The sequence below is a fragment of the Oncorhynchus nerka genome, linkage group LG26 (assembly GCF_034236695.1).
Source record: "Oncorhynchus nerka isolate Pitt River linkage group LG26, Oner_Uvic_2.0, whole genome shotgun sequence".
NCBI lineage: Eukaryota > Metazoa > Chordata > Actinopteri > Salmoniformes > Salmonidae > Oncorhynchus > Oncorhynchus nerka.
Window position 1 is genome coordinate 15,735,118 of NC_088421.1, and position 19,348 is coordinate 15,754,465.

Genomic DNA, 19,348 nt, shown 5'->3' on the forward strand with positions numbered 1-19,348 from the left:
GGGGGGGGGGGGCACACAATGCAAATAGTCCGGGTCGCCATTTGATTATTTGATTTCATGGCTTGGGGGTAAAAACTGTTGAGAAGCCTTTTTGTCCTAGACTTGGCACTCCGGTACTGCTTGCAATGTGGTAGTAGAGAGAACATGACTTGGGTGGCTGGGGTCTTTGACAATTTTTAGGGCCTTCCTCTGACACCGCCTGGTGTAGAGGTCCTGGAGGGCAAGCAGTTTAGCACAAGGGATGTACTGGGCCGTACGCACTACCTTCTGTATTGCCTTGCGGTCAGAGGCCGAGCAATTGCCGTACCAGGCAATGATGCAAATCCTTTTAGTTTCCTGAGGGGAATAGGCTTTGTCGTTTCCTCTTCACGACTGTCTTGGTGTGTTTGGACCATTCTAGTTGGTTGTTGATGTGGACACCAAGGAACTTGAAGCTCTCAACCTGCTCCACTACAGCCCCGTCGATGAGAATGGGGGCGTGCTCGGTCCTCCTTTTCCTGTAGTCCACAATCATCTCCTTAGTCTTGATCACGTTGAGGGATAGGTTGTTATTCTGGCACCACCCGGCCAGGTCTCTGACCTCCTCCTATAGGCTGTCTCGTCATTGTCGGTGATCAGGCCTACCACTGTTGTGTCGTCTGCAAACTTAATGATGGTGTTGGAGTCATGCCTGGCCATGCAGTCGTGGGTGAACAGGGAGTACAGGAGGGGACTGAGTACACACCCCTGGGGAGCTCCAGTGTTGAGGATCAGCATGGCAGATGTGTTGCTACCTAACCTCACCACCTGGGGGCGGCCCGTCAGGAAGTCCAGGATCTAGTTGCAGAGGGAGGTGTTCAGTCCCAGGATCCTGTACAGGGAAATACATTGATACACTGACTCATATAGTTTACATAAAAATAGACTGTGCATTTTTTTCCTGGGGTAAGATGCATAGCAAGTCGTTTGATGAGGATGTAAATAGACCATTAATTCATCATAGAACGCTCATTGAGTGTATATCAGGGGACCTCCCCTCCCCCACACATTCTGTCTTTACTACTAAGTCTCACTCCCACTGAGTTCTATACAGTTCTATACTGAACAAAAATATAAATGCAACATGCAACAATTTCAAAGATTTGACTGTTACAGTTCATGTAAGGAAATCATTCAATTTAAATTCATTAGGCCCTAATCTATGGCTTTCACATGACTGGGAATACAGATATGCATCTGTTGGTCACAGATACATTTTTTTTTAAAGTAGGGACATGTATCAGAAAGCCAGTCAGTATCTGGTGTGACCACCATTTGCCTCATGCAGAGTTGATCAGGCTATTGATTGTGGCCACTTCTTCAATGGCTGTGCGAAGTTCCTGGATGTTGGCGGGAACTGGAACAGACTGTCTTACACGTCGATCCAGAGCATCCCAAACATGCTCAATGGATGTCATGCCTGGTGAGTATGCAGGCCATGGAAGAACTGGGAAATTATCAGCTTCCAGGAATTGTGTACAGATCCTTGCGACATGGGGCAGTGCATTATCATGCTGAATCATGAGGTGATGACAGTGGATGAATGGCACGGCAATGTGCCTCAGGATCCCGTCACGGGATGTGCATTCAAATTGCCATTGATAAAATGCAATTGTTTTCATTGTCCGTAGCTTACAACTGCCCAAACCATAACCCCACCACCACCATGGGGCACTCTGTTCACAAAATTGACATCAGCAAACCACTCGCCCACACGATGCCATCTGCCCGGTACAGTTGAAACTGGGATTAATGCGTGAAGAGCACACCTCTCCAGCTTGCTAGTGGCCATCAAAGGTGAGCATTTGCCCACTGAAGTCGGTTACGGGGCAGACTGCAGTACACAAGGCCTGCTGTTGTGAGGCCGGTTCGACACACTGCCAAATTCTCTAAAACAAGGTTGGAGGCAGCTTATGATAGAGAAATTAACATTCAATTCTCTGGCAACAGCTCTGGTGGACATTCCTGCAGTCATTCAATTGCACGCTCCCTCAAAACTTGAGACAACTGTGGCATTGTGTAATGATCATGCTGTTTAATCAGCTTCTTGATATGCCACACTTGTCAGGTGGATGGATTATCTTGGCAAAGGAGAAATGCTCAATAACAGGGATGTAAACCAATTTGTATGTAAAATTTTAGCGAAATCTGCTTTTTGTCCGTATGGATAAATTCTGGGATCTTTGGTTTCAGCTCATGAAACATGGGACCAACACTTTACATGTTGCGTTTTTGTTCAGTGTATATGTAATTATATGCTCACCCTCCTTCTCTCCCTATAACAATATTTCATGAAGACAAGAAACCGATTGGGAGTGCTTCTTGATTTTACAATCTAAAGTCGGAATCCTCCACAGGCTTTTCTGGCTGAGAGCGATAACAAATACATGAACTGTGGTCTATCTACAGTAAGTGATGATTAATTATGCTATTTGATAGTCAAATAAAATGTGCCATTGGGTATTATAAATCACAGGGCATTTACAGGAAAAGGGATTGTTTCATAGAACATGATTAATCTGGAATCTGAAAACGGACAGGCTTGTCAAAGAGAAGTTCTTTCCCAGATTTCACTTGCATGTTCTCAAATGGGAAAACACCTAACAAAGGCGCCAGGCACCTACTACCATACCTTGTTCAAAGACACCTAAATATTTTGTCTTGCCCATTTACCCTCTGAATGGCACACACACAATCCATGTCTCAATTGTATCAAGGCTTAAAAATCCTTCTTTAACCTGTCTCCTCCTCTTCATCTACACTGATTGACGTGCATTTAACAAGTGACATCAGTAAGGGATCATAGCTTTCACCTGGATTCACCTGGTCATGTAAAGAGCAGGTGTTCTTAATGTTTTGTACACTCAGTGTATATCTGAAAGGTTTGTATTTGTAGATACTCTTCCTGGGGTCCAGTAAAATGAAGGCAGTTGTACAATTTTAAAAACATCACAATACATTTCACAATGCATTGAGTGTGTGCCCTCAGTGTGCTCCCAGGCCACTACTCTACTAGCACATATCTACAACACAAAATCTATGTCTGTGTGTGTGGGTATAGTGCGTATGTTATCATGTGTGAATGCATAAACAACATATATGGCAGAAGTTACACCAAGCCTATCAGTGTTCAAAGCAGGGCTATTACCATATTGCTTATCCAGAACTGAAAGAAGGGCAGACAGGGTAGGGTGTAGGGTTTGATTTAGAATTCAGTATAAGAGTTGGGGCTCTCCACTGACCTGTGATGACCCCAGCGACAACCTGGTGAGGGAAGTGGGCAGCGATGAAAACCCTGGAGAGACAGACACACACCTGCACACACCAGAAGACAGCCCACAGGGTCCCGCGGACACACCTGACACACACACACACGCAGGGAAGGACACACAGTCAACTACTTTGCAGAGTTGGATCATTCAATCTAGATAATTGTGTCTAGCAGATAAACTCTGATTAACAACATAGAATTGGTCCTCTTACCAGTTCTTGATGTGACCCCCGTGTTCCTTGAGGAGGATGGCGAGGAGTGATGAGATCATAGCGCAGTAAACCCCTGCAGCACTCATGGCATGACCCAACGGACTTCCTGTGAGAGGAGAACTGCTGTCAAGTACAGTTTTGCTTGAAAAAGAATTGCCAACTGAATGGAATCGAACTGCACTCTATACTCTTCTGTAAACTGATCATCTCTGTATATCCGTCACAAAACCCACTGGTTTATGCTTATTTATTAAACCCTCTTAGGCCTCACTCCTCCCTATCTGAGATATCTACTGCAGCACTCATCCTCCACATACAACACCCAGTCTGCCAGTCACATTCTGTTAAAGTATCCCTAAAGCGCACACATCCTTGGGTCGCTTGTCTTTTCAGTTCGCTGCAGCTAGTGGCTGGAACGAGCTGCAACAAACACTAAAACTGGACAGTTTTATCTCAATCTCTTTATTCAAAGACTCAATAATGGACACTCTTACTGACAGTTGTGGCTGCTTTGCGTGATGTATTGTTGTCTCTACCTTCTTGCCCTTTGTGCTGTTGCCTGTGCCCAATAATGTTTGTACCCTGTTTTGTGCTGCTACCATGTTGTGTTGCTACCATGTGTTGCTTTCATGCTATGTTGTCTTAGGTCTCTCTGTATGTAGTGTTGTGTTTTCTCTCTTGTCATGATGTGTGTTTTGTCCTATATTTGTATTTAATTTATTTTTATTTCTGATCCCCGTCCCCGCAGGTGGTCTTTTACCTTTTGGGAGGCCATCATTGTAAATAAGAATTTGTTCTTAACTGACTTGCCTAGTTAAATGAAGGCTAAATAAAAAATATATAAAAAATAATGGAATTTAATTCGAGTTGAAAATACTGCATGGATTCTCCAGAAAGGAAAGTGGTTCTGCCACCAGCAACAGACAAACAGACTCACCTGGACTAGTCTCACAGGTCATAGGGAACTGCCCAATTTGTGGTGCTGATGAGTTGCCATAGTAAGGAGTCTCTTGAACCCACCAATAGGGACGCTCGCCAAACAGGATGCTGTGTAGACATGAGAGAGTAATATATAATGTATCACATATTGAATCCTCCTCTGTCTGGCAACATACGCACTGGAGGGATCATCTGTTAGATCGTTCTCATAGCATAGTTAAAACATTCGGAACCTGCAGTATTTTCATCCTGGAAATATACATATTATATTGTTATTCTTTATCTTAGCATCTGAGCACTGTGATTAGTATTAGTATTGGTAGTGAGTCTGGAGGTATCGTGTGGTGCTAACTCCATAGGCGTGGACGGTGTCCATGGCTGCTCTCTAGTTCACTGTATCTGACAGTCACACTAACGTTAAGAACAGTCTTCGACAACTAGTCTATAGCTGCTGCTGTGTCTGATATCCTACGTCAGAAGAGCAGAGGTGTCTGCTGAGATGCCCGCTGGCAGTACCATAGTTCTGTGTGTATTGTCTGATAAAGTCAAGAGGTAGTGGTGTGAGGTCTCTGTGCAGCCCTTGTAGTGTGTGCTGCTTGTCTGTCCAGTGCACGCCTGTCACCGCTGCTATCCCTTTTATACCCTGTGTGAACACCTGGTCACTCCACCACGCCTGATCTTTGAACTGGAGAGAGTGGGGAGGGAAAAGAACTGGACAAACATTACATCATGACCGACTGCACTGCAGCCAGCTGGTCAGTGCATCACCATGGGGAGTACCTGTGGTGTGGTATTGCTGGAAGACCCCCCCCACACACACACACGCACGTACACACACACGAGTGGGAGGAGCTATAGGAGGACGGGCTCATTGTAATGGCTGGAACGGAATCAATGGAACGGTATCAAACGCATCAAACATATGGAAACCACATGCTTGACGCCGTTCCATTAATTCCATTCCAGCCATTACAATGAGCCCGTCCTGCTATTGCTCCTCCCACCAGCCTCCACTCAGAGACATGTGCATGCACACATACTCATCACCACCGTCACATGTCATGCATGTGCAGGGGCTGCTCCTCCAGTTATCGCTCCCTGCCCTGTTGAGAGCTCAGAGTGAGTAGATACCAGATGAAGTAAATGTGAAGTGTTGTTTTTCCCCGCCGCCTGGTTGCCCTCTTATGGGGCTATAGTGGAGTTGAACAATAACAAGCTTATGGGTTCAATATGAATCGCTGACAGATTTCTCCTTTCAAGAGTTCAGTATCCCTCAATGTCTAATTGGTCCATCATTCTTATTTCATTCAATGACTGCTTTAAACTACATGTACTCTCTAAGGGTTCCAAAAGGGTTCTTTGGCTGTCCCAATAGGAGAACCCTTTATGGTTCCATGTAGAACCCTCTGTGGAAAGGGTCCTACTTGGACCCAAAAAGTGTTCTACCTGGAACCAAGAATTGTTCTTCAAAGAACCCTTTTAGGTTCTAGATGCTTTTTTTTTTCTAAGTGTTGTGTATGGTTAACCATGTTAAGAAAGATGTCTTTTTCAGGACATACTACTTAGCATGAGTTGCTGAAAGAAAAAAAGAGGACAACATGGAAAAACCCACACTGTACAGGCACGTCGAGCTAGTGATGGAAAAGAGTGTAGCCTCGTTTAGTGAGGCATGGAGGGGAGTGAAGGAGGAAAGAGGAGGAGAGGGTCTGTGTTTACTTCTAGCTGAGTGTTCCCAGCCACCACCCTCCAACCAGCACAAGTTTCCAAGGTGATATGTTATCTGGCCAAGGCCGGCTGACAGACATTAGGCCTGTTCCTTGCCTGATGCTGCTATTGTTTGCTCCACAAACCATAATCTTCCCCAGGGAGCTAAAAATAACACTAGCATGGTCCCACTGTGCAGCCCACCACACGTACACACACATCCTACAATTCCCATTTCATGTCCGTCCCCCCACCACACGTACACACACATCCTACAATTCTCATTTCATGTCCGTCCCCCCACCCCTCCCACCACACGTACACACACATCCTACAATTCTCATTTCATGTCCGTCCCCCCCACCCCTCCCACCACACGTACACACACATCCTACAATTCCCATTTCATGTCCGTCCCCCCACCCCTCCCACCACACGTACACACACATCCTACAATTCCCAATGTCCGTCCCACCACACGTACACACACATCCTACAATTCCCATTTCATGTCCGTCCCCACCCCTCCCACCACACGTACACACACATCCTACAATTCCCAATGTCCGTCCCCCACCCCACCCCTCCCACCACACGTACACACACATCCTACAATTCCCATTTCATGTCCGTCCCCCACCCCCCCACCACACGTACACACACATCCTACAATTCCCAATGTCCGTCCTCCCACCACACGTACACACACATCCTACAATTCCCAATGTCCATCCCCCCACCCCACGTACACGCACATCCTACAATTCCCAATGTCCGTCCCCCACCCCTCCCACCACATGTACACACACATCCTACAATTCCCATTTCATGTCCGTCCCCACCCCTCCCACCACACGTACACACACATCCTACAATTCCCAATGTCCGTCCCCCACCCCTCCCACCACACGTACACACACATCCTACAATTCCCATTTCATGTCCGTCCTCCCACCACACGTACACACACATCCTACAATTCCCAATGTCCGTCCCCACCCCTCCCACCACACGTACACACACATCCTACAATTCCCATTTCATGTCCGTCCCCCCACCCCTCCCACCACACGTACACACATCCTACAATTCCCATTTCATGTCCGTCCCCCACCCCTCCCACCACACGTACACACACATCCTACAATTCCCAATGTCCGTCCCCACCCCTCCCACCACACGTACACACACATCCTACAATTCCCAATGTCCGTCCCCCACCCCTCCCACCACACGTACACACACATCCTACAATTCCCATTTCATGTCCGTCCCCCCACCCCTCCCACAACACGTACACACACATCCTACAATTCCCATTTCATGTCCGTCCCCCACCCCTCCCACCACACGTACACACACATCCTACAATTCCCATTTCATGTCCGTCCCCCACCCCTCCCACCACACGTACACACACATCCTACAATTCCCAATGTCCGTCCCCCACCCCTCCCACCACACGTACACACACATCCTACAATTCTCATTTCATGTCCGTCCCCCCACCCCTCCCACCACACGTACACACACATCCTACAATTCCCAATGTCCGTCCCCCCACCCCCTCCCACCACACGTACACACACATCCTACAATTCCCATTTCATGTCCGTCCCCCACCCCTCCCACCACACGTACACACACATCCTACAATTCCCATTTCATGTCCGTCCCCCCACCCCTCCCACCACACGTACACACACATCCTACAATTCCCAATGTCCGTCCCCCACCCCTCCCACCACACGTACACACACATCCTACAATTCCCAATGTCCGTCCCCCACCCCTCCCACCACACGTACACACACATCCTACAATTCCCAATGTCCGTCCCCCACCCCTCCCACCACACGTACACACACATCCTACAATTCCCATTTCATGTCCGTCCCCCACCCCTCCCACCACACGTACACACACATCCTACAATTCCCATTTCATGTCCGTCCCCCACCCTCCCACCACACGTACACACACATCCTACAATTCCCATTTCATGTCCGTCCCCCACCCCTCCCACCACACGTACACACACATCCTACAATTCCCAATGTCCGTCCCCCCCCCTCCCACCACACGTACACACATCCTACAATTCCCAATGTCCGTCCCCCCACCCCTCCCACCACACGTACACACACATCCTACAATTCCCAATGTCCGTCCCCCACCCCTCCCACCACACGTACACACACATCCTACAATTCCCAATGTCCGTCCCCCCACCCCTCCCACCACACGTACACACACATCCTACAATTCCCATTTCATGTCCGTCCCCCCACCCCTCCCACCACACGCACACACACATCCTACAATTCCCATTTCATGTCCGTCCCCCACCCCTCCCACCACACGTACACACACATCCTACAATTCCCAATGTCCGTCCCCCACCCCTCCCACCACACGTACACACACATCCTACAATTCCCATTTCATGTCCGTCCCCCACCCCTCCCACCACACGTACACACACATCCTACAATTCCCATTTCATGTCCCCCCCCCCTCCCACCACACGTACACACACATCCTACAATTCCCATTTCATGTCCGTCCCCCACCCCTCCCCACCACACGTACACACACATCCTACAATTCCCATTTCATGTCCGTCCCCCCCCTCCCACCACACGTACACACACATCCTACAATTCCCATTTCATGTCCGTCCCCCCACCCCTCCCACCACACGTACACACACATCCTACAATTCCCATTTCATGTCCGTCCCCCACCCCTCCCACCACACGTACACACACATCCTACAATTCCCATTTCATGTCCGTCCCCCACCCCTCCCACCACACGTACACACACATCCTACAATTCCCATTTCATGTCCGTCCCCCACCCTCCCACCACACGTACACACACATCCTACAATGTCATAAGGTGAAAGCACCACACGTGTAAGTCGCTCTGGATAAGAGCGTCCCCCAAATGACTTAACCCTCCCACCACATGTAAATTCCCAATGTCCGTCCCCCCCCCCCTCCCACCACACGTACACACACATCCTACAATTCCCATTTCATGTCCGTCCCCCACCCCTCCCACCACACGTACACACACATCCTACAATTCCCAATGTCCGTCCCCCACCCCTCCCACCACACGTACACACACATCCTACAATTCCCATTTCATGTCCGTCCCCCCACCCCTCCCACCACACGTACACACACATCCTACAATTCCCAATGTCCGTCCCCCCACCCCTCCCACCACACGTACACACACATCCTACAATTCCCAATGTCCGTCCCCCACCCCTCCCACCACACGTACACACATCCTACAATTCCCATTTCATGTCCGTCCCCCATCCCTCCCACCACACGTACACACACATCCTACAATTCCCAATGTCCGTCCCCCACCCCACCCCTCCCACCACACGTACACACACACATCCTACAATTCCCATTTCATGTCCATCCCCCACCCCTCCCACCACACGTACACACACATCCTACAATTCCCAATGTCCGTCCCCCACCCCTCCCACCACACGTACACACACATCCTACAATTCCCATTTCATGTCCGTCCCCACCCCTCCCACCACACGTACACACATCCTACAATTCCCAATGTCCGTCCCCCCACCCCTCCCACCACACGTACACACACATCCTACAATTCCCATTTCATGTCCGTCCCCCCACCCCTCCCACCACACGTACACACACATCCTACAATTCCCAATGTCCGTCCCCCACCCCTCCCACCACACGTACACACACATCCTACAATTCCCATTTCATGTCCGTCCCCCACCCCTCCCACCACACGTACACACACATCCTACAATTCCCATTTCATGTCCGTCCCCCCACCCCTCCCACCACACGTACACACACATCCTACAATTCCCAATGTCCGTCCCCCCACCCCTCCCACCACACGTACACACACATCCTACAATTCCCATTTCATGTCCGTCCCCCACCCCTCCCACCACACGTACACACACATCCTACAATTCCCATTTCATGTCCGTCCCCCACCCCTCCCACCACACGTACACACACATCCTACAATTCCCATTTCATGTCCGTCCCCCACCCCTCCCACCACACGTACACACACATCCTACAATTCCCATTTCATGTCCCCCCACCCCTCCCACCACACGTACACACACATCCTACAATTCCCATTTCATGTCCGTCCCCCACCCCTCCCACCACACGTACACACACATCCTACAATTCCCATTTCATGTCCGTCCCCCACCCCTCCCACCACACGTACACACACATCCTACAATTCCCATTTCATGTCCGTCCCCCACCCCTCCCACCACACGTACACACACATCCTACAATTCCCATTTCATGTCCGTCCCCCACCCCTCCCACCACACGTACACACACATCCTACAATTCCCATTTCATGTCCGTCCCCCACCCCTCCCACCACACGTACACACACATCCTACAATTCCCATTTCATGTCCGTCCCCCACCCCTCCCACCACACGTACACACACATCCTACAATTCCCAATGTCCGTCCCCCACCCCTCCCACCACACGTACACACATCCTACAATTCCCATTTCATGTCCGTCCCCCACCCCTCCCACCACACGTACACACACATCCTACAATTCCCATTTCATGTCCGTCCCCCACCCCTCCCACCACACGTACACACACATCCTACAATTCCCAATGTCCGTCCCCCCACCCCTCCCACCACACGTACACACACATCCTACAATTCCCATTTCATGTCCGTCCCCCACCCTCCCACCACACGTACACACACATCCTACAATTCCCAATGTCCGTCCCCCACCCTCCCACCACACGTACACACACATCCTACAATTCCCAATGTCCGTCCCCCACCCCTCCCCACCACACGTCCACACACATCCTCCACCACATTCCCATTTCATGTCCGTCCCCCACCCTCCCACCACACGTACACACACATCCTACAATTCCCATTTCATGTCCGTCCCCCACCCCTCCCACCACACGTACACACACATCCTACAATTCCCATTTCATGTCCGTCCCCCACCCCTCCCACCACACGTACACACACATCCTACAATTCCCAATGTCCGTCCCCCACCCCTCCCACCACACGTACACACACATCCTACAATTCCCAATGTCCGTCCCCCACCCCTCCCACCACACGTACACACACATCCTACAATTCCCATTTCATGTCCGTCCCCCACCCCTCCCACCACACGTACACACACATCCTACAATTCCCATTTCATGTCCGTCCCCCCCCCCCTCCCACCACACGTACACACACATCCTACAATTCCCATTTCATCCTACAATTCCCCGTCCGTCCCCACCCTCCCACCACACGTACACACACATCCTACAATTCCCAATGTCCGTCCCCCACCCTCCCACCACACGTACACACACATCCTACAATTCCCATTTCATGTCCCCCACCCCCCCACCCCTCCCACCACACGTACACACACATCCTACAATTCCCAATGTCCGTCCCCCACCCCTCCCACCACACGTACACACACATCCTACAATTCCCATTTCATGTCCGTCCCCCCACCCTCCCACCACACGTACACACCCTACAATTCCCCCACCCCCCCCTCCCACCACACACACATCCTACATTCCCAATGTCCGTCCCCCACCCCTCCCACCACACGTACACACACATCCTACAATTCCCATTTCATGTCCGTCCCCACCCCTCCCACCACACGTACACACACATCCTACAATTCCCATTTCATGTCCGTCCCCCACCCCTCCCACCACACGTACACACACATCCTACAATTCCCATTTCATGTCCGTCCCCCCACCCCTCCCACCACACGTACACACACATCCTACAATTCCCATTTCATGTCCGTCCCCACCCTACTCCCACCACACCACGTACACACACATCCTACAATTCCCATTTCATGTCCGTCCCCCACCCTCCCACCACACGTACACACACATCCTACAATTCCCAATTCATGTCCGTCCCCCCACCCCTCCCACCACACGTACACACACATCCTACAATTCCCAATGTCCGTCCCCCACCCCTCCCACCACACGTACACACATCCTACAATTCCCATTTCATGTCCGTCCCCCACCCCTCCCACCACACGTACACACACATCCTACAATTCCCAATGTCCGTCCCCCCACCCCTCCCACCACACGTACACACACATCCTACAATTCCCATTTCATGTCCGTCCCCCACCCCTCCCACCACACGTACACACACATCCTACAATTCCCAATGTCCGTCCCCCACCCCTCCCACCACACGTACACACACATCCTACAATTCCCATTTCATGTCCGTCCCCCCACCCCTCCCACCACACGTACACACACATCCTACAATTCCCATTTCATGTCCGTCCCCCACCCCTCCCACCACACGTACACACACATCCTACAATTCCCATTTCATGTCCGTCCCCCACCCCTCCCACCACACGTACACACACATCCTACAATTCCCATTTCATGTCCGTCCCCCACCCCTCCCACCACACGTACACACACATCCTACAATTCCCAATGTCCGTCCCCACCCTCCCACCACACGTACACACACATCCTACAATTCCCATTTCATGTCCGTCCCCCACCCCTCCCACCACACGTACACACACATCCTACAATTCCCAATGTCCGTCCCCCACCCCTCCCACCACACGTACACACACATCCTACAATTCCCATTTCATGTCCGTCCCCCACCCCTCCCACCACACGTACACACACATCCTACAATTCCCATTTCATGTCCGTCCCCCACCCCTCCCACCACACGTACACACACATCCTACAATTCCCATTTCATGTCCGTCCCCCACCCCTCCCACCACACGTACACACACATCCTACAATTCCCAATGTCCGTCCCCCACCCTCCCACCACACGTACACACACATCCTACAATTCCCAATGTCCGTCCCCACCCCTCCCACCACACGTACACACACACATCCTACAATTCCCATTTCATGTCCGTCCCCCACCCCTCCCACCACACGTACACACACATCCTACAATTCCCATTTCATGTCCGTCCCCCACCCCTCCCACCACACGTACACACACATCCTACAATCCCATTTCCCATGTCCGTCCCCCACCCCTCCCACCACACGTACACACACATCCTACAATTCCCATTTCATGTCCGTCCCCCACCCCTCCCACCACACGTACACACATCCTACAATTCCCATTGTCCGTCCCCCCACCCCTCCCACCACACGTACACACACATCCTACAATTCCCAATGTCCGTCCCCCACCCCTCCCACCACACGTACACACACATCCTACAATTCCCAATGTCCGTCCCCCACCCCTCCCACCACACGTACACACACATCCTACAATTCCCATTTCATGTCCGTCCCCCACCCCTCCCACCACACGTACACACACATCCTACAATTCCCATTTCATGTCCGTCCCCCACCCCTCCCACCACACGTACACACACATCCTACAATTCCCATTTCATGTCCGTCCCCCACCCCTCCCACCACACGTACACACACATCCTACAATTCCCATTTCATGTCCGTCCCCCACCCCTCCCACCACACGTACACACACATCCTACAATTCCCATTTCATGTCCCCCCACCCCTCCCACCACACGTACACACACATCCTACAATTCCCAATTCATGTCCGTCCCCCACCCCTCCCACCACACGTACACACACATCCTACAATTCCCATTTCATGTCCGTCCCCCACCCCTCCCACCACACGTACACACACATCCTACAATTCCCATTTCATGTCCGTCCCCCACCCCCCCACCACACGTACACACACATCCTACAATTCCCATTTCATGTCCGTCCCCCCCCACCCCTCCCACCACACGTACACACACATCCTACAATTCCCATTTCATGTCCGTCCCCCACCTCTCCCACCACACGTACACACACATCCTAAGGTGAAAGCCCAATGTCCGTCCCCCACCCCTCCCACCACTTACACACACATCCTACAATTCCCATGTCCGTCCCCCACCCCTCCCACCACACGTACACACACATCCTACAATTCCCATTTCATGTCCGTCCCCCACCCCTCCCACCACACGTACACACACATCCTACAATTCCCATTTCATGTCCGTCCCCCACCCCTCCCACCACACGTACACACACATCCTACAATTCCCATTTCATGTCCGTCCCCCACCCTCCCACCACACGTACACACACATCCTACAATTCCCCAATGTCCGTCCCCCACCCCTCCCACCACACGTACACACACATCCTACAATTCCCAATGTCCGTCCCCCACCCCTCCCACCACACGTACACACACATCCTACAATTCCCATTTCATGTCCGTCCCCCCACCCCTCCCACCACACGTACACACACATCCTACAATTCCCATTTCATGTCCGTCCCCCACCCCTCCCACCACACGTACACACACATCCTACAATTCCCAATGTCCGTCCCCCACCCCTCCCACCACACGTACACACACATCCTACAATTCCCAATGTCCGTCCCCACCCCTCCCACCACACGTACACACACATCCTACAATTCCCAATGTCCGTCCCCCACCCTCCCACCACACGTACACACACATCCTACAATTCCCATTTCATGTCCGTCCCCCACCCTCCCACCACACACACATCCTACACATCCCGTCCTCCCACCACACGCACACACACATCCTACATTTCATGTCCGTCCCCACCCTCCCACCACACGTACACACACATCCTACAATTCCCATTTCATGTCCGTCCCCCACCCCTCCCACCACACGTACACACACATCCTACAATTCCCATTTCATGTCCCCCCCCACCCCTCCCACCACACGTACACACACATCCTACAATTCCCATTTCATGTCCGTCCCCCACCCCTCCCACCACACGTACACACACATCCTACAATTCCCATTTCATGTCCGTCCCCCACCCTCCCACCACACGTACACACACATCCTACAATTCCCATTTCATGTCCGTCCCCCCACCCCTCCCACCACACGTACACACACATCCTACAATTCCCATTTCATGTCCGTCCCCCCACCCTCCCACCACACGTACACACACATCCTACAATTCCCATTTCATGTCCGTCCCCCACCTCTCCCACCACACGTACACACACATCCTACAATGTCATAAGGTGAAAGCACCAATTTGTAAGTCGCTCTGGATAAGAGCGTCTGCTAAATGACTTAAATGTAAATGTAAATTCCCAATGTCCGTCCCCCCACCCCTCCCACCACACGTACACACACATCCTACAATTCCCATTTCATGTCCGTCCCCCACCCCTCCCACCACACGTACACACACATCCTACAATTCCCAATGTCCGTCCCCCACCCCTCCCACCACACGTACACACACATCCTACCATTCCCAATGTCCGTCCCCACCCCTCCCACCACACGTACACACACATCCTACAATTCCCAATGTCCGTCCCCCACCCCTCCCACCACACGTACACACACATCCTACAATTCCCATTTCATGTCCGTCCCCACCCCTCCCACCACACGTACACACACATCCTACAATTCCCATTTCATGTCCGTCCCCCACCCCTCCCACCACACGTACACACACATCCTACAATTCCCATTTCATGTCCGTCCCCCCACCCCTCCCACCACACGTACACACACATCCTACAATTCCCATTTCATGTCCGTCCCCCCACCCCTCCCACCACACGTACACACACATCCTACAATTCCCATTTCATGTCCGTCCCCCCACCCCTCCCACCACACGTACACACACATCCTACAATTCCCATTTCATGTCCGTCCCCCACCCCTCCCACCACACGTACACACACATCCTACAATTCCCATTTCATGTCCGTCCCCCACCCCTCCCACCACACGTACACACACATCCTACAATTCCCATTTCATGTCCGTCCCCCACCCCTCCCACCACACGTACACACACATCCTACAATTCCCATTTCATGTCCGTCCCCCACCTCTCCCACCACACGTACACACACATCCTACAATTCCCAATGTCCGTCCCCCCACCCCTCCCACCACACGTACACACACATCCTACAATTCCCATTTCATGTCCGTCCCCACCTCTCCCACCACACGTACACACACATCCTACAATTCCCAATGTCCATCCCCCCACCCCTCCCACCACACGTACACACACATCCTACAATTCCCATTTCATGTCCGTCCCCCCACCCCTCCCACCACACGTACACACACATCCTACAATTCCCATTTCATGTCCGTCCCCCCACCCCTCCCACCACACGTACACACACATCCTACAATTCCCATTTCATGTCCGAATTTCTAAATTCCAATATGTTTTATAACCAAATCCAATTCGCACTCGTTTTAGTTCATTAATGAGGTGTAAGTTCATTAATTATGCATGAAGTAGATCGAGACCAGTCTTAAAAGCCAGGTAAACAGCGTTTAATTCAAGTGAGTACTGCCACATACACATATTTCCACAGGTTATAAACTGAAAATGACATCATCAGTTTCTCACACTCTCTCCGATTCCCACAATAGCCCAGTGTTTTCAGGTCCGGAGATGTTTTCTACTCCCCTCATAAACCAGACATTCCAATCTGTCTAAAAGATATCTTCTCCTCCACAAATGGTACATCAAGGACCATTCTTATCTGTCAGAAAAGATACGTCATCCCTCTCCCTTAAACCGCCCGAGAGGTACAGACAACTAATTCGTTTTGCTTACATTTTCAGTAACAGCTTAACCAAGAGCCCATACATTTCATACCATAACATAATAGAATTAGAATAAATGGTTCTAATTGAAATGTATACATTATTCATCATTTCAACTATAATTTCCTCCAACACACACGTACACACACATCCTACAATTCCCATTTCATGTCCGTCCCCCCCACCCCTCCCACCACACGTACACACATCCCCCTCCAACTGCCCTAATGGAGCGGATGGCTTTCCCTTGAGAAACACGTTCAGGGAGGGGGGAGACAAGTGAACGTGTGTGTGGGGTGGGGAGGGGGGAAACCAGGTGAGAGATGCATGATCTAAGTGTGTTTTGATGAACTCTTCCCTGATGGTAGAATAGGATATATTTTTGCGATATTTATTAATGTAACCTTTGTAAATCCATTACAAAGCTATTGATATTTTCTAGCCAGCTAAGGGGCTGCTACTGGTGTGAGATTGAAACTCAAGGAGGCCATTAACTGTGGTTGATCTCTGCTATACAACATATCACTGTGAAGATGTTTACTCAGTCAAGAGCCTCTTGTTTATGTCTACATAAATACTTGTGTGAATAACAAGGTGTTAGAGGAATTCTAAATTCCTATATGTTTTATAGCCAAAATCAAATTCGCACTCTCTCTAGTTCATTAATGAGTTGTAAATTCATTAATTATGCATGAAGTAGATCGAGACCAGTCTTAAAAGCCAGGTAACAGCGTTTATTGCAAGAGAGTACTAACCAAAAATACAAAGAACCTTACATTTTAAAGAGAGAACATAAAATGACATCATCAGTTTCTCACACTCTCTCCGATCCACACAATAGCGCAGTGTTTTCTGGTCTGGAGATGTCTTCTACTCCCCTCATAAACCAAACATTCTTATCTGACCGAAAAGATATATCATCCCTCTCCCTTAAACTGCCCGCAAGGTACAGACAATTAATTTGTTTTACTTACATTTTCAGTAACAGCTTAACCAAGAACCCATACATTTCATACCATAACATAATAGTATTAGAATAAATGGTTCTAATTTAAATGTATACATTATTCATCATTTCAACTATAATTTCCTCCAACACAAGGCAATTGTCTTAATTGCGCCATGTTGATTACCAGAGTGCTTTAACCAGGTTTAATAAACAGAGTTAAAACAGAGGTTAAACCAGGCACTCCATCACAAATAATACCCTTGCCATAGACCACATCACCAACATCACTGCCCTGCACACAAAGGAAACATCTGTCCCAGTGGACTGTCCTGATAAACTAGAGAAAAACACACAGTTGTCCAAATATTGAATGTTCAGCCGATGGTTGTCTGCTTTGTATGGAGATCAGGCTTCTGAGCTGTGGCTGTTTGGGACTGTGAGTTATGACCTAACCAGGTCTATTAGTTAATGATTACAGACATCCCCAACACATTCATCACAAGTGTGAGGATGCATGATGTATTAGAGAGGAAACCTGTGCAGGTCACCATGCGTTCATTACATTGTCTAGTGTTGCTGTTGTTCACCACGTCATAAAAGGAGGATAATGGTCTCCTGGAGACTTTTAGCACCAGGGAATCACAAGGCTCAGACTTTTTGCGGAAATAACGCATTCATGTCGATGGGAGATTTTTGTGAAAGTTATCCTTGCAGATCACATGGTAGGATTCCTCCCTGAGTTTCTGGACTCTGTCAGCATCCTCTTTCATCAGTTGGAGAGGCTTACCTTTGAGGAAGTTCCAAAGGGTAGTCAAATACTGGGGTCTCACACCATGCATAGGCCTAGATTTCATTTCATTTATGGTTTATGTTAATAGGGACGGGTACAAGCACATTGAAATATTGAATAAACAATCATCTGATGTGTTGCATCAGCTAGATTAGCGTATTAATTAAAATAGCATCACTGTGTTTACACAATACAATTTAGCCATAAAGTTGAGGGCTTGTTTATAAAGTCATCTGGTCTGTTCAGCATTTATACATCTGTTATAGAAGTTGTTGTTGAAAGAGAAACTAGACTAATTAAGGACTACATGCTCAAAGGAAGTGTTGCACTATACTATAATGAACCTCAACTTAAAGGCAACTTTCCGTCTATTGCCCTTGAGAATAGACAGATGAAGCCATAGCGTGTGACACCCATGTTGCTATCATGTCTCGCCAGGCAGTCTGCCAAGAGAATCCAAATGATAAACAGTCTTGTTATGACAGTAAGGTTCTTTCTAGAAACTTCCAACATACTTTCCCAAGTCAGTTCAGACTCCTCACAGTATGCACTGAACCAAGAGACCCTGACATTAAGTATTTTATGCTAGATTTTCTTGTTGCCATAAACAAAAACATTTCCCATGGTTGAAGTTACCTAATAGTTGTGCATGGGTCTTTTATTATGAAATTAAAATCAAACTCAAGTGAACTCAGG

At 49.8% G+C, this 19,348-nt stretch overlaps 1 protein-coding gene across 1 annotated transcript; it reads right to left on the bottom strand.

Moving 5' to 3' along the window:
* Window positions 1-53: 53 nt before the first annotated feature.
* Window positions 54-5,036, bottom strand: LOC115109907 (glucose-6-phosphatase catalytic subunit 1-like). Its single transcript, XM_065010152.1, has 4 exons — window positions 4,439-5,036; window positions 3,502-3,607; window positions 3,261-3,376; window positions 54-850 (listed from the first exon to the last, which is right to left on the bottom strand). Exons 1-4 carry the CDS (start codon window positions 4,458-4,460, stop codon window positions 837-839), a joined length of 258 nt encoding a protein of 85 aa, XP_064866224.1. The 5' UTR covers window positions 4,461-5,036; the 3' UTR covers window positions 54-836.
* Window positions 5,037-19,348: the final 14,312 nt, after the last annotated feature.